The 13,780-nt window shown below is 49.4% G+C and overlaps 1 protein-coding gene across 1 annotated transcript in view; it reads right to left on the bottom strand.

The window, feature by feature from the left end:
• fer1l4 (fer-1 like family member 4) overlaps positions 1-12,060 on the bottom strand; it is a 36,228-nt gene extending 24,168 nt beyond the window's left edge. The window contains exons 1-14 of the mRNA XM_088937560.1: positions 11,953-12,060; positions 10,222-10,277; positions 8,433-8,521; positions 7,835-7,934; positions 6,390-6,484; positions 6,220-6,261; positions 5,528-5,692; positions 5,287-5,347; positions 4,488-4,619; positions 3,930-3,992; positions 3,492-3,576; positions 2,831-2,993; positions 2,259-2,442; positions 579-765 (exon numbers count right to left, since the gene is read on the bottom strand). Of these exons, the coding sequence (XP_088793686.1) occupies positions 579-765; positions 2,259-2,442; positions 2,831-2,993; positions 3,492-3,576; positions 3,930-3,992; positions 4,488-4,619; positions 5,287-5,347; positions 5,528-5,692; positions 6,220-6,261; positions 6,390-6,484; positions 7,835-7,934; positions 8,433-8,521; positions 10,222-10,277; positions 11,953-12,031 (1,501 nt within the window). The 5' untranslated portion in view covers positions 12,032-12,060. The remainder of the gene's footprint in view (positions 1-578; positions 766-2,258; positions 2,443-2,830; positions 2,994-3,491; positions 3,577-3,929; positions 3,993-4,487; positions 4,620-5,286; positions 5,348-5,527; positions 5,693-6,219; positions 6,262-6,389; positions 6,485-7,834; positions 7,935-8,432; positions 8,522-10,221; positions 10,278-11,952) is intronic.
• Between the last annotated feature and the right edge of the window lie 1,720 nt (positions 12,061-13,780).

Below are 13,780 nucleotides of genomic sequence, written 5' to 3'. Positions count from 1 at the left end.
TGGTACGAGGCTCCGACCACTGGGAGATCAGGCCTTCTTCTCTGTCATGCGGGACTGCGGAAGGATCTCCCAGCCCATTCCAGAGCCTGTAAGCCTTTGAATTCTGTTTAATTGACCGTTTAAATGATTGTGTGCCTGCCATTTTCCAATTTGATTGCTTTATGGTACAGCGCCTGGAGATCATGCATCTTAAGAGGCACTTTCAAATTTTAATGTTTTTTTTTTTTGCCCCATCTGGCATCGATTTGGAGGAGTATTTGCTATTAGAAGAGGGGAAGTCAGTTTTGCACTGAAGGAAAATGCTCGGGAAGTGGCCCTGTTTTTTACAATCCCTGACTGTGAATCAGTATATACAAACAAGGGGAAGCAGTGTGCAGCAGCGATTAGGACTCTTCTCTCCTGGCACTGCTGCTGAACCCTTGAGCACAGCGCTTTACCTTGCTTGCGTACTTGGGTGTCAACGGGTAGGTGTAAGCTTTTGAAAGCCTCAGCCATGTATTAATAATGAGTCAATGCAATGGAACACGAAACACAGCCAGAAAGAAGCGGATCCTGCTGGGGAAAGTAACCAGCGTTACCATTCCTGGTGGGGTCGGATATCTGGTGCAGGTCCAGGAAGTGTGTGGCCAGGGCGACGTCCCCGATGTTGGCATCGTCGAGGACCTGGACTTTGATCCTGCGGGCCAGCGGGGGGAACTGCTCGATGAAGGAGATCTGCTCGTTCCACTCGGGGGCATTGGTGTCGCTCTCCACGCTCGTCTCACCCTGGGGACAACGACACCTCACGCTGCTCAGGGCCTGACAGTGTCACACGGTCTGCCTCATCTTGGTGCAGCGTCTAGGTTTCCTGCTCCTTTCTGACAGGAAACTACACAGCACAGAACACTGATCCCCTCTGCACAGTGTGCGATATGATTTTGAATAAGGGGTTGTGGGAGTCTAGTAAAAGATCACAAGTCACTTTGGGCCTTCGATTAATTTAAGACCATAGCAAGAGAAACAGCTGGCTGTTGGATATAGTGATCCACCACTGTGGCTGACGTCACTGCCTCAACTGAGAGCAAACTACTGTGGCTGACATCACTGCCTCAGCTGAGAGCAAACAAGTTTACTCAAGGCGTCCACAGCCTTACGCCCCAGGCCGGCTCTACTGTTCTGCACACAGGCCACAATGGAGAGCACTCAATCAGGGATCTAGGACATGTCCTTGTGTCTTTGCCTTCTGAGAACAGCCACAGCCCTTTCCCAGAGCTTATAAAGACACAGAAACAGTGTCTGCGCCCACCATCTTGTAGACCTGTGTCAGAAGTGGAGGCAGATATGTGTGAGCGGAAACCCTGCCCTCTATTGCATCCCGATAAGGCATGGCATTATCCAGGAAGACCCAATGTTATTCCCAGAATTGGTGTGGCACTGTTGGAATCTATGGGTCTGCTGATAAAGACACAGTTTTAACAACGTCCGTGTGTTTGCTGTCGGTCTGTTAAAGGAAAATAGAGGGCACCGAGTGAATGGCCAGACCACATCCTACAAAGTAAACATTCCGGGAACGCAGGTGTGTGTTTGGTGTGTGCGGGCGTGTCTGTGTGGACCTACATTAAACTGTGTCATGTACCATGAAAGAAACAGACAGCCCTGAGGCATCCTGGAAAAAGACTGCAGACACAAACAGGGATCACGTTTCAGCATTCTCACAAGTCATTAAATAAATGTTCCGCTGAGACCTGGAAGAGCCTGAGAGCAAACCTCTCACTGTTTAGCGGCTGCTTAGCTCAACGAGCCCAAGAAGCCAGAGCTCATCCAGGTTTAAGAGTTGGTCAGACGAAGAGTTCCTGACCTTGAACCCGCAGCCTTCAAGTTGGGAGTCCAGAGCCCTGAGCACTCTCCTGACCTGTCCATTTGAAGGCAGGACAATATTTTCTGAAACTGAGCCAGGTCGCATGCCTCCACACTGTATGAGCACTGGGATTCTCTCTTCTACCATTCCTCACCAGACTAGAGGGTGGAACCTGAAGCTGGTTTTGGTCTTGTTACGTCTTTCTTGACGCCCAGTTATGAGGGACGGGCTGAAACATCCATTGGAAGTGGCCCTGTTCGTACGGTACACTGACATCCTGACCGTGAATTCGTATACACGAACAAGGGGAAACCGTTCTGGGGACGGGCGCGAGACTCAGTGGTGTTGACCAGCTCCCCGCTCGGCCGACGAGCTCCAGGCCCCGGCGGTCGAAGAGAGGCGTCACAGCCCCGTGGCGTACCTGCTGGCCGGCGAACGTGACCTGCACGTAGGGGTCGATGAAGACCTTCTTCTCGCCCATCATCTTGGAGAAGCTGCCCATGAAGCCGGAGTTCATGCTGGGCAGCCCCTCCGCCTTGTAGACCTTCACCACGAACTTGGCCCAGGGCCGCTCCGCCGGCATCCTCTTGGGCAGGAGGAGGTTCCTGTGGAGGGAGCGAGAGGGCACTGGAATCAGGCAGGGGAGTCTGGGAAGGGGCACCGGCTGCCTGAAAGAGGAAACTGGCGAGACCAGAATACTGCATCCATGGTGCGCAGGCATCAGACCCTCCCAGCCACTCCAGAGGTTTTCAGAACAACCCATCCCCTGCATATCTGAGCCAATTATCGATGAATCCCTAACAATTTGAGGATTATTAAAAAAAGGCAGTGGAATTAACGACCAATTGATTATTGATTGATTCACCAGTGAAAAAACGATGGTTCTGTTTTTTTTCAGCTGAACATGGTATTTTCCACCTCACTTCGGACCGCTCTTCTGCGCTCCGCGGTGGACGGCCCCATGGTGCTCTTGCAGGTCTGCGGGCCACTCACTTCTCAATGTCGTCGTTCTGGCTGCCCGCGGTGGGGATGCTGGGTATGCCCATGGAGTCCCCCTTGGCCACCACGCTGATCGTGCACTTCACGTAACCTTTGATCCCTGTCCGCGTGTCTTTCGGGTCCGTGATGGGGGCCCACTTCTGGTAGAACCTGTGGTCTGAGCCGGGAGACGCACACACACACACACTGTTGCGTTAGGACCTGTATGCAGGTGATTTCTGTTTTCTAACCTCTCACCAGCAATAACAGGTCATGATCATTCTGCAGTTCTCATTGCTGCTATTGTGCAAATTCACAAGACAGTGTCTAGATCACTTATCAACGTACCGTAGAACTCTGCTGAATTGCTTAAATTCCACAGAAAAAGGCAAACAAACCACTAACAGAGCTAATACACTGATTGCAGTGTGGGACTCAGCTGTGATCTACAGCATCAGAATTCCGAACATCATCATGCATCTGATTAAGCTGATTAAGATCTGGCTAAGATAAGGCTAATTTAAATAGTTAACTGAGCAATTTTTTTAATTGCAATTTAGAAATGGGTTGCAATGAAACTCACAAGCTCCTTCAGCCCCAGCTGCATGACTGACCACAGGGGCAAAGGCCATAAGGGCAATGGGGGGCCCTCACTGCAAGATCTGCTCACGGTTACCTGGCTGGTTGTAGACTGTGCTGATGTCAATCTTGAAGGTTCCGATCCGGGTCATCAGGAACGCCAAGGTCTTTTTGTGAACCACCTGGAAGAGTGTGCATCCCAGGAACATTACATTCTGCAGGCAGGTAACTGCACCGTTAACGCATAGAGGTGTTCTGGGAAAGATATTTGGGACAGCCTGTGTGTGTTTGCTGGGCTCTAAACAGCTCAAAGTCAAAATCTCATCTATTTTGAAAGCCCACAAATGACCATCCCACATCAACGTCCCTGAACAAACCAATATTAACTGCAGGGCAAAAGGGAAAAGCTGGGAATGTGTTGGAAAGTCCTTTGAGGCTTTTGCACCTCAAAGAGAAAAGGCAATGTGATAGCAGTCTTTTCCCTGTATACTCCAGCACTGGAGGAGAGGAGAATTCAAACACACAGGCCACTTACTGAAATCTCAATAACTTTGTCAAAGAGAACCTCCTGGGTCTCCTGGAACTCAAATATAAAATTCTGGAAATAACAGAGAGAGGGGAAAAAAGAGTCATTACAGCTTCTAGCATAACAGCAGAGGAATTGCAACGGCATTAATTGGAATCTGGTTACCTTTGTGCTTCCTGGAGACAAGCAGTTAACAGCAGTTGAGAATACAGGAAATACAATATATGGCTCTATAATAGCCTACAAACAGGTTAGCATCCCTTAAGGCTGTGATAACTGATGAACAACTTCAAGGTTCCCTAATTCCCTGTTGAAATCTCTGCTTCAGTAGCCCAGAGAGACAGTGAAGAGAAAGCTGGACTGGGAAGGCGTCTTCATCCCCACCGGTGTGCTTTACTTCAGTGCTGAAACTCATGTTGCGTCCAATGTTTTTCTCTGGTAATGCCCACCTCACCGCGACACTGTAACCAACACCGTGCTCTCAGGAATGCCAGCGAGCTGTCCTGAGTGGGAGTGATAGCACATGCTCTGTCCGTCACAGCGGGCAGTGTGCAGCGGGCAGCTCACCTCATTGTAGAAGGGGCAGTTGGTGGACTTCTGGGTGGCCGTGTGCTTCTTCTCCTCCCCCACCCTCACGTACACGGCCGGGTTGATGTTGACTCCCACCAGCTTCTGCGCCTCGATGACGTTCACGTTCACCTGCGAGAGAGGGGCAGTGGGGGGGAGCAGCAGGTAAGTCCGTGCCGTGTTCTCACTCCCTGCTCCTACGCTGGCTCCTCAGTGTTGATGGGGTCAGGCCAAGACCCCATTCACATCAGTGCTAAGGTTTTATAAGCTAAGGACTTCTAGAGGCCAGGGCACTATCCTGTCCTCCTTGGGACAAGGCCAAGACTGAGACCCTGGACCTCAAACCCATTTCTAGACGTTACTGGGGTCAAGCTCAAAGTGACAGAGATACTCCACCTTCTTTCCACCGCTGAACCCCAACATCAATCAATCTACTAATCAACCAAGGAAATCAAGAACCACCCATCACAGTCTTTCACGCGTGTTGTAACTGGAATGCTTTCCCATCTCCCTGCATGCTGGGAGACATCCATCCACCTGAAGATCTCCATGTTGCAGTGAGGGGTTCCCTGTCCAGCCCTTGAGGGCCACAGACCAGCAGGTTTCTAAGCCTCTTTAAACCAGCAGCACCTGAAAAGCTGAGAAATACAGGACTGTGGCCCTCCTGGAGGGGGTCTGGGAAGCCTTGATTTTTAAATACCTAGACCTTGGGACATGCGCCACTACGATCATTTTCGGAGGCCCGGGGCGTTCCCTGCTGTACCCGGAGCTGGCCTGGTGTGTGCGGTGAGCGCTGTACCTGGAAGCTCTGCACTCTGGGAACAGTGGCCAGCTCGTGCCTGGAGAGGAACCTGCAGCGGCTGTGAGGAAGAGCAAACAAGCGCGCCGGTTAGAAACCCTCAGACAACAAGCCAGCTCCCCCTAGAGGGGCTTCCAGGCATTGACTCCATCGAGTCCGTGAGAGGCGTGTTTGTAAGGAGAGGAAGAGGTGAATAATCCTCATGTGGAGGGACAAGCAGACCGGAAGCATCGGGACAGACCTGAGGATGGAGGTGAAGGTCATGTTGGCGCACTCGAGGTCCGCCGTGTCGTAGTCGTCGTCGTCCTCGTCGTCCTCGTCGTCCTCCTCGCCGGTCTTCACCAGGCTCCGGCCCAGCTTCCGCGTCTCGCGGTCGAGCCGCTCCGGCCGGATCGCCTGCTTGGTCCTGGGAACACCGGAGGCCCGGGGGGTCACTGGGGAGCCGGAGCCAAGACTGGCCCCTCCCCTCCTCTCCTCTACCGGACCGTTACCCTCACCGCCCCCGCGGAGCCTGAGAGCTCGTTTTCCAAAAGCCCGACCGAAAGCTTCCGGACTCCTGCAGGATTATCCGTCAAGAGGCAAGAGCCTCTGAAAACACAACTGCAGGAACAGGAAGGTCTGATGCTTGGTTTTTCAACATCAGAGTCTCTCTTCCCTGAGAGACAATGGAGATCGTTCACCCCCCTTCGAAAGGAACACCAGATTACTGTTTGTTTTATATATCGTACGGAACTATCTACAGTTCAGAATAGGTGTTGCATTTATTCAAATGTTATAAACGAAATACATTAACAGGCAGACATAAAGACTACGGCGAGCATCCTGACTGTGGATTAATGGCACATTAATAAGTAAAACCCTGATCCTGACCCTAGCCCTAACCACTCCCCTGTCTCCAACACAGTTTCGTGAAGAGTGCTCCCAGGTTCTTACCCAGGCTCGGAGAAGCCGACGTTTCTGATGACGAGTCCAGAGCTGTGAGGGACAGAAAGAGGGACGCTCAGTCAGAAGGGAATACAATGAGCACAGGGGCGTGGGCTTGGTGCGTTGCCCCAGTGTTCCCTGCTGATGGGGGTGGAGAAGGGTGTGGGTCTCAAACTCACTTGTCAGCTTCCTCGTAGAACAGGAAGTCGTCTTCTTCCCAGCCGCCCGCTGTACCTTCCATAGGGTGATACCGCACATCCAGCTCAATGTAGATCTGGGACGAAGAAAAAGAGTCATTAATTTATTCACTCACTCACTCATTCATTCATTTATTAGCTGCCAGGAACTCGTCCATCCTAGAATCTCATCCATCCATTTCTTGAAGGCTCCCAGACAAGCAGCTCCCATACCAGGGGCTGGGTAGTTTGCTCCAGACCCTCAACACTCTTTGTGTAATGAACAGCCTGCGATTTTGAATTCTAAATGCTCTTTCACTATTTTTTTAAAATTGTCCCCTTTGTCTGCGGCAAATTTGGAGAATTCAAATACTGCAATAAAATCAGACTGATTTAATTCCAGCTGAGCTTAATTGCTGAGCTGGTTTTCGTTCCAGTTGCGCTTAATTGCCTAATTGAAACCTTAATTGAACTAGTACATTGCTTGATTGGAACGTTTGTAAGTTTTTTTTTCCAAATCAAAATGTTTGGAAATGTATATTACTTGGGTGGGAAATGCTGTAGATTAAAGACTGAAAATAATCAAACAGTTCAAATGACTCCTGTAATTAACTCAATCAAGTTTTGAGCTGTAACAGAGCTGGGCTGGAACAGAAACCAGTAGGTTTGGGCCTCCAGGACCAGGACTGGTCTGTTACAACTGAAGGAAAGAAGAGCTGAATGTTTAAATAGTTGCCAATCCAGTTCGCTGCGATCTCCAGCGCTTCCTATGAAAAGGACACGACATTGTTTGTATGCAGATCTGGAAACTACATCTCCAATTAGATCTGCCTGCTGGTTCACAGATGACCTGACAGGCACTGAGGTCTGAGCAGGCTTTCAGGGAGGTGAGCTATACCTGAGGAATGCAGTCTAACTCCCATTGTGAGAGCAGCACTATAACCGTTTCCGATAACAGACTGCATTCAAAACCCTGCAGGTACAGCATATTGTACTCTTTACAGAGGTAAACTATATTTTCCTGCAGAAATACCCTCAGGTTATGTTTCCATGCTACACCAACACAGAAATGTTTTTTTCTCAGCTACAAGCATGCAATTATAATAACTGTCCATTTTTTGAGGGTGTGTGTGGGGGGGGGGGGGGGGGGGGGTTGGGGGTATGGTGGATAACCTGTTGAATCCCCTCTCTCTCCGGACTGAACTTCAAAACTGAGTTCCAAAATAAACCTGCTCTCTGCAGTGACTGGGAATAAACCTGCTCTCTCCAGTCACTGGGAATAAACCTGCTCTCTGCAGTGACTGGGAATAAACCGGCTCTCTGCAGTGACTGGGAATAAACCTGCTCTCTGCAGTGACTGGGAATAAACCGGCTCTCTGCAGTCACTGGGAATACACTGGCTTTCTGCAGTGACGGGAAGAGAAGATGGGGGCGCGGAGGGCTCTTACGTCAGTCAGGCTCTGGCTCTTGTCGGTGAGGGGCTCCTGCAGCAGCAGCCTCCCAGCTGTCACCAGGTGCTGCAGACTGATGACCAGCTTCCCCAGCAGCCTGAGGGACAGCGAGGATAGTCAGACACTGGACACACTGACCGGACACTCCAGCTATACCCTCCACTGTGGTACCTGTTCCCAAGAGGTCAGTGCACAAAACTCCCTTCTGGCTTATGCTCATGTCCAAAGCAGAGGTTAGTTACAAGTTTTTAACATGCAAATCTTACTACCTATGTAGAATATGAAAGGGGCTGCAATCGAAATCTGGGGGCAATACTGCTCAAGTGTTGCTCTGTGTCGCGTCTGCAGGGAGTCCTGGGATGCGGGGCCTCGTCTCTCAAGCAGCTCCAGGCTCCAGGTGTGGAGGCAAGCAGCACACAGACTCGCCGTACCAAAGGGCCCCGACGCGGGAGAGCTGGACAATTTGTAGGACGTCGGGGATGTGACATCGCCCTAACACTCTTCCTGCTTGTACGCGAGTAGCGGCAGCGTGGAACACCTGGACCGGCTCCAGCTGCAGTGCACTGGGAGCTGGATGTCCTGTCTGGGGGCCCACCTGTTGCTGAAGACCTTGCTGCAGTTGTACACGCTGATGGACAGCATCTCGTCCTTGATGAGCTTGCCGTAATGAGGCCAGCGGAAGTGCTGTAGGAGTACAGGACAGCGGGTCAGCGTTCGTCATGCAGGCAGTACTGTAGCACCGAGCTCAGCCCGTCCCGCTGTCCCGTGAGACATAAAACCGAGGTCCTGTCTCTCTGTGGCCATTAAAAACCGTAAAGAGTAAGGGTGTTTCCTTGGTGTCCTGGCCCAATCTCCCTCTTGGTTTTAGTCGGGAGTCCCCATTACCTGTAAAGTGCTTTGAGTGGAGTGTGCAGAATAGAGCTATGTAAGTGTACGGAGTATTATTATTATTATTATTATTATTATTATACGCTTTATTCACCTTGCCTTTCTGAAACGGTTTGTTCGACTTTAACAGAGAAGGATTCCCACAGTGCAATCAGTGGCCTTGCGGGAGCCCGTCACAGTACGAAGTGTTTGCTCTAGTAAGAAGAATGTACAGGTGATGGCAGGGGGCCGCCTCAGTCTGGGCTTGTGACTCTAATGACTCACCCCAGTGGCACAGGCGCTGCTGGAGAACAAAGCTTTTGACTGAGACAAACACTGTATCCACTCTGGGGGGGGTGGAACAGCCCCGCCTGCTCACCGCTGGTCTTAACCCCTTCAGCTCCAGGACAGGACCTTTAAAGTCTGAGAGTTTATGACCAGGGGACTTTCGAGAACTCACACCAGTTTGTAGAGAAATTAAGCTGCTGCCCCGCTTAAATTGGATGGAGAAAAAGGCACAGCGCAACGGTTAGCTTTGCTGCCTCGCAGTGCAGGGGCCCCGGGTTCGATTTCAGACCTGGGAAGCTGTCTGTGTGGAGTTTGCACGTTCTCCCCGAAATTCATCTGGTGATTCCGCCGGGTGCTCCGGTTTCTTCCCACAGTCCACAGACGTGTTGTCCGGTTGGCGTATTAGCTTCTATGAAAATTTCCCCGGCGTGAGTGTATGCGTGCCTGTGTCTGCATGTGCCCTGCCATAGCCTGGCGTCTCGCCCGGGGTGTACCCCACCTTGCCCCCCGGGACAGGCTCCAGCTCCCCCATGACACTGAATTGGAAGAAGTGGTTAGAAAATGGATGTAGAATCAAGGTGCACTAATTGTATCAAAGGATTCAAAATGCTGGGGTTCGTTGCCCTGGTCCACTTTGTCCTCCGGGGGTCCCCTAAGTTCTTGGATCTACTTGCTGAACCATAGTTTATTTAAAAGGTGCAAATGGACAGCTTGCATCATCGTAAACCAACTAGATCATCACAGCCTTCAGGAATCCTCCTTCTCACTACATTCTGTTGTCCTCCCCCCTGAAGTATGCAAATTCCCTAGAATTGCAAATTCCCGATTAAGAACAGCATGCTTCAACAACCCACACACAGAAAACACCAGCTCAGCAGGTTCTAGGGGGGAAAAAAACATTCAATTTAGTTGAACTGAACAATTTAGTTGTGATTAATCAAGAGGGTGATTTGGAGTCCATTCGGAGCAAAAAGCTGAACACTCCTCAAGGACCAGATATCCCTTGATTGAATAAATTACTTGCTTCGTTAATCAATAATTAGTTATTGATTAATAACAATTAACGAATCATTGGCGGCTGTCCTGGACCAGGGCTCTTAAACTTCAGGCAGATGTCAAGTAGGATTACAAGGCTCCAATGAATTTAAAATGAAAGTAATAAACCTGACGAGCCTGTGAGAGCTCCTACACACTGGAAAGCACAGGAACCTCCTGGAGTCCTACTGTACCTCATTGAACACGGCCTCATTCTCGCACTGCAGGATCCTGGTTTTGTGCGTAAAGCCTGGAAGAAAGCAAGCAGTAAGGAGATCAGTTCAGGGCTCCAGAGGGAAGAGCTCCCAACTGGAACAGTCACATCCCTGGGCAAACTGGGGCAGCTCCTGAATTCTTCTCATCCTGGAGGAGCGGAGATGAGAGTTGCAGGGTTTGTTCCTCCTAAACAGCAAGTTAAAAACTTGAATCCCGTTTTTTTTTTGCCCTTTAATTTATGGGCGAAGGGGTCCCCCAAGTAAACCTAGCCCAGTGGTGGCAGCCTTTTCTCAAATCGCTTAATACCCCAAAAGAAAAATAGTAGTTATAACTTCAATTGGTACAAAGATTCGTCTTGATTTTTGTCATTCAGCCCAAATACAGTGAAGATCTGGGCGTGATGTTTTGCCAAACTGTATGACGACCTGTGGGTTGTGGTAAAAGACTGGTTCCCAGTTCGAGCCACTGGTTCCCTGCGTCACTGATAGTCCATGTGTGGAAGGCATCTTCGTAAATCAGGCGTTACAAAGAGAAACTCTCTGTAAGTCAATTCCAACAAAAGTGTCCAATAAGTTATTATGAAAAGAAGTTTCTAAATAAGCCAATTCAGATTGTAGCAGCTATGAAGGACCGGCTGTGTGGTACTAGTACTCAGCCTGTGCTTTTCTAAGGCTCTGGCAGAGAAAAGCAGGCTTTACTGTGCTGAGACAATGGTTCCTAAGCTCTGCAGTAGGAGTACTGCAGACAAATACAGCCAGGAGGAAAGTAAAAGAGCTTAAGGGCTAGGCAGGCTCTTCGGACACAAAGGGAAAGCGTTAACTTAATCCTCCAGAAAAAAGAGAATCTACAATGGCAGGTTGGTTTTCTTTAAAGGAATCATTACATTCCAGAGTTTGAACCGGGTATTGTGGGGGAAAAAACAGGCAAAGATACGAGGGTATCCCTGCCTTGTTAAAAGACAGCAAATGGACGTTAGCACTACATCTGTGCTGGATTATTAAGTGCGGACTGGAGTTCCCTGCACCCCTCACGAATGTTTCAAATTCAACAGCCAGTCCAAAGAAGAGTGTTTTAAATTTGTCTCACTTGATCCTCAGCACAAGGCCAGAATCACCCCTCCAAGAAAACAAGCCGTCAAGCCCTTGTTTTGTGGGTGACCTCAGCCTTCAGCCACCCCTGGGCTGCTGGTCTTCGACAGAAGACTTGTCCAGACACACAGGGAAGAGCATCTCCCAGCACTGGAACTTCCCACCTCTCAGAGGTTAACCAGTAACCGGGCTCTGCCGGCAACAGAGGGGGCTTCTGGCGTTACAGAATAAGAGTGAGAAATACAATATAACACTGTAACCCTCTCCCTCTGTAATAGTACTATTAGAACACCAGAGCTCAGCGGAACAGTGTGCAGACCTCCCATATACTCATTCATGATCTCATTTAGTCACAAATGGAAAATTAGCATCACCATTCATATCTGCAATCCTTTGCTGATTGTATTTCTCAGATCTTAGATCAATTAAATCAAAGTTAAACTGCTCTGATACCAGAGACCATTGCAATTTAAAAATAACTTAACTTCTCCTATGCTTACAGAGATGGGAATACAAGTCCATGTTTCACTCGGCCCATTTTCCTCTCGATTCCTCGAATACATATGAAAAAAAAAATATTAAAAATGTATACATATCAAAAATATAAATCAGGATACTCGCCTCTGAATGACAGCTCTACTTTTCGGTCATATTTCCCTGGTAAGTTGGTGATCCTCTTCAAATTCACAGTGATGGACATTTTGAAAACTTTCCTCAGCCCCTAACTGGGGTCCGTTGCTCACTGTATATATATATATCTCTCTCTCACTCCCCCGTCTCCTGCTCCGATCTGACTCTCAGGTAACCTCCATCCTGCAGTGATCTCACTGCCTCCCCGCAGAGTGCAGAGCTCCTCTTTGGGCAGAGGAGTGACCGAGGGAGCTGTGACACCTTCCCTCTCCACTCGGCCCCCTCCCTTGATACAGGGAGACACAGATTCAACCGCTGACTCACCCAGCAGGTTTGGCCGCTACAGACCAAACGGATCCCTCCTTCACTGACGCGCACTGGATACACACGCGCACAGGAGGCCCTGGGCAATTACCTCTAAGCCAAGCAAACAGGCAGGCAGGCGAAGCCGAGCCTGCTGTCAGCCTATCAGTCCGATCCCACTGTCCAGCCCCACTCCCGCACACACAACACAGCAGCTCTTATAGGTCACCATGAAATCGGCCACTTCCTTACAGCATTGGCACTGGGACCAGTTCAGCAGGTTGATTTAATAAGATTAAGCCATCCGGAGATCATCCAAAGCTGTAGACTGAGTAGCCTTCAGCTCCTGCAGACCTGCTGAGCTCTGTCCCATGAATACATCGCTTGCTTAATTGATCAGTAACTTCATCATAAGGTATCGTTAGTAACAGGTGACCTACAAGACTAACAACATTCGGCTCTCCGGGAGCAGAGGTCCCTGCTTTAGAGGACGTCTGGTGCTGGCAAAAACACTGATGAGTCAGCAGCTCTGTTGAAGTGTAGATCCTTACCAATTTCTCCCTGTACAAAACAAAATTCCCTCAGGGGACAATAAAAATCTGATCTTAATAGCCTGCCATCCTACCCTGTGCGACTTTTTAGAAATTAACACTCCGTAACTTTCAACTGCATTCACTGGGGAAATACTTGATGAAATCTGCTGGTTGTCCTGCTGTGCTGGAAAAGGTGAACCCTTCAGCATTTTGAGTTACATACAGAAACTGACTAAGACACATCACCGGAACACAAGCTAGTCCCAGCATTTTTCCTGAACTTTCAGCTTCACGAGTTCTGCATCGCACTAAATCTGCAAATCCAGCCAAGACTGGCAACAGCGCGTCTCAAATGTGTTGTGTGCAATTATTATATTTTCTTCTTTTCGGGGCTCAAAAAGCTCCTTTCCTTGAGATGCCGTTTTGACCAGATGTATAGCAGAAGGTCAGGACACCTTGGTGCAGATCATGAGGAGCTCATGGTTCGAGCATGGCTTGGCATGGCCAGTACTGGGAAGGGAAATTTCCAAGTTGAACCGGTTTTCTTTCTTGCTGTAAGCAAGCGACTTGTTAGTGGACCAGTAGGTGGCGCTCCTCCCTTTTGAATTGCAAGTGACCTGGGACAGTGCTATATGGGAACTGCTGTCCTTAGGAACTTCATTCTCTCAGACCTTAACAACTAAAACTAAGTGGACAAGTCTTGGTCAGATGTTAACTGAAATTAACCTCAAAAACCTGAAGGAACCCAAAACCTCTACATTGGAGTCGCTTAATCCCCCGCTCTTACAAATGCCATTACTGCAGACTACAGAGCTGAGCAAGTGCTCATATTTTACCCCGTCTGTGGACTCCCAACGCAAATACTTTTGCCCCATCTAGTGGCCAACTGGTAGCAACCCTTCATTCACAAAATCATTTTCAGACCTTCAGCCACATTCCACACACAAGAAATGCATGTAGCAATAAAAACACGACCAGCAAAA

This window comes from Atractosteus spatula, chromosome 19 (genome assembly GCF_055471065.1).
Source record: "Atractosteus spatula isolate fAtrSpa1 chromosome 19, fAtrSpa1.hap1, whole genome shotgun sequence".
Lineage (NCBI taxonomy): Eukaryota > Metazoa > Chordata > Actinopteri > Semionotiformes > Lepisosteidae > Atractosteus > Atractosteus spatula.
This window is presented reverse-complemented; position numbering and strand designations above follow the sequence as displayed.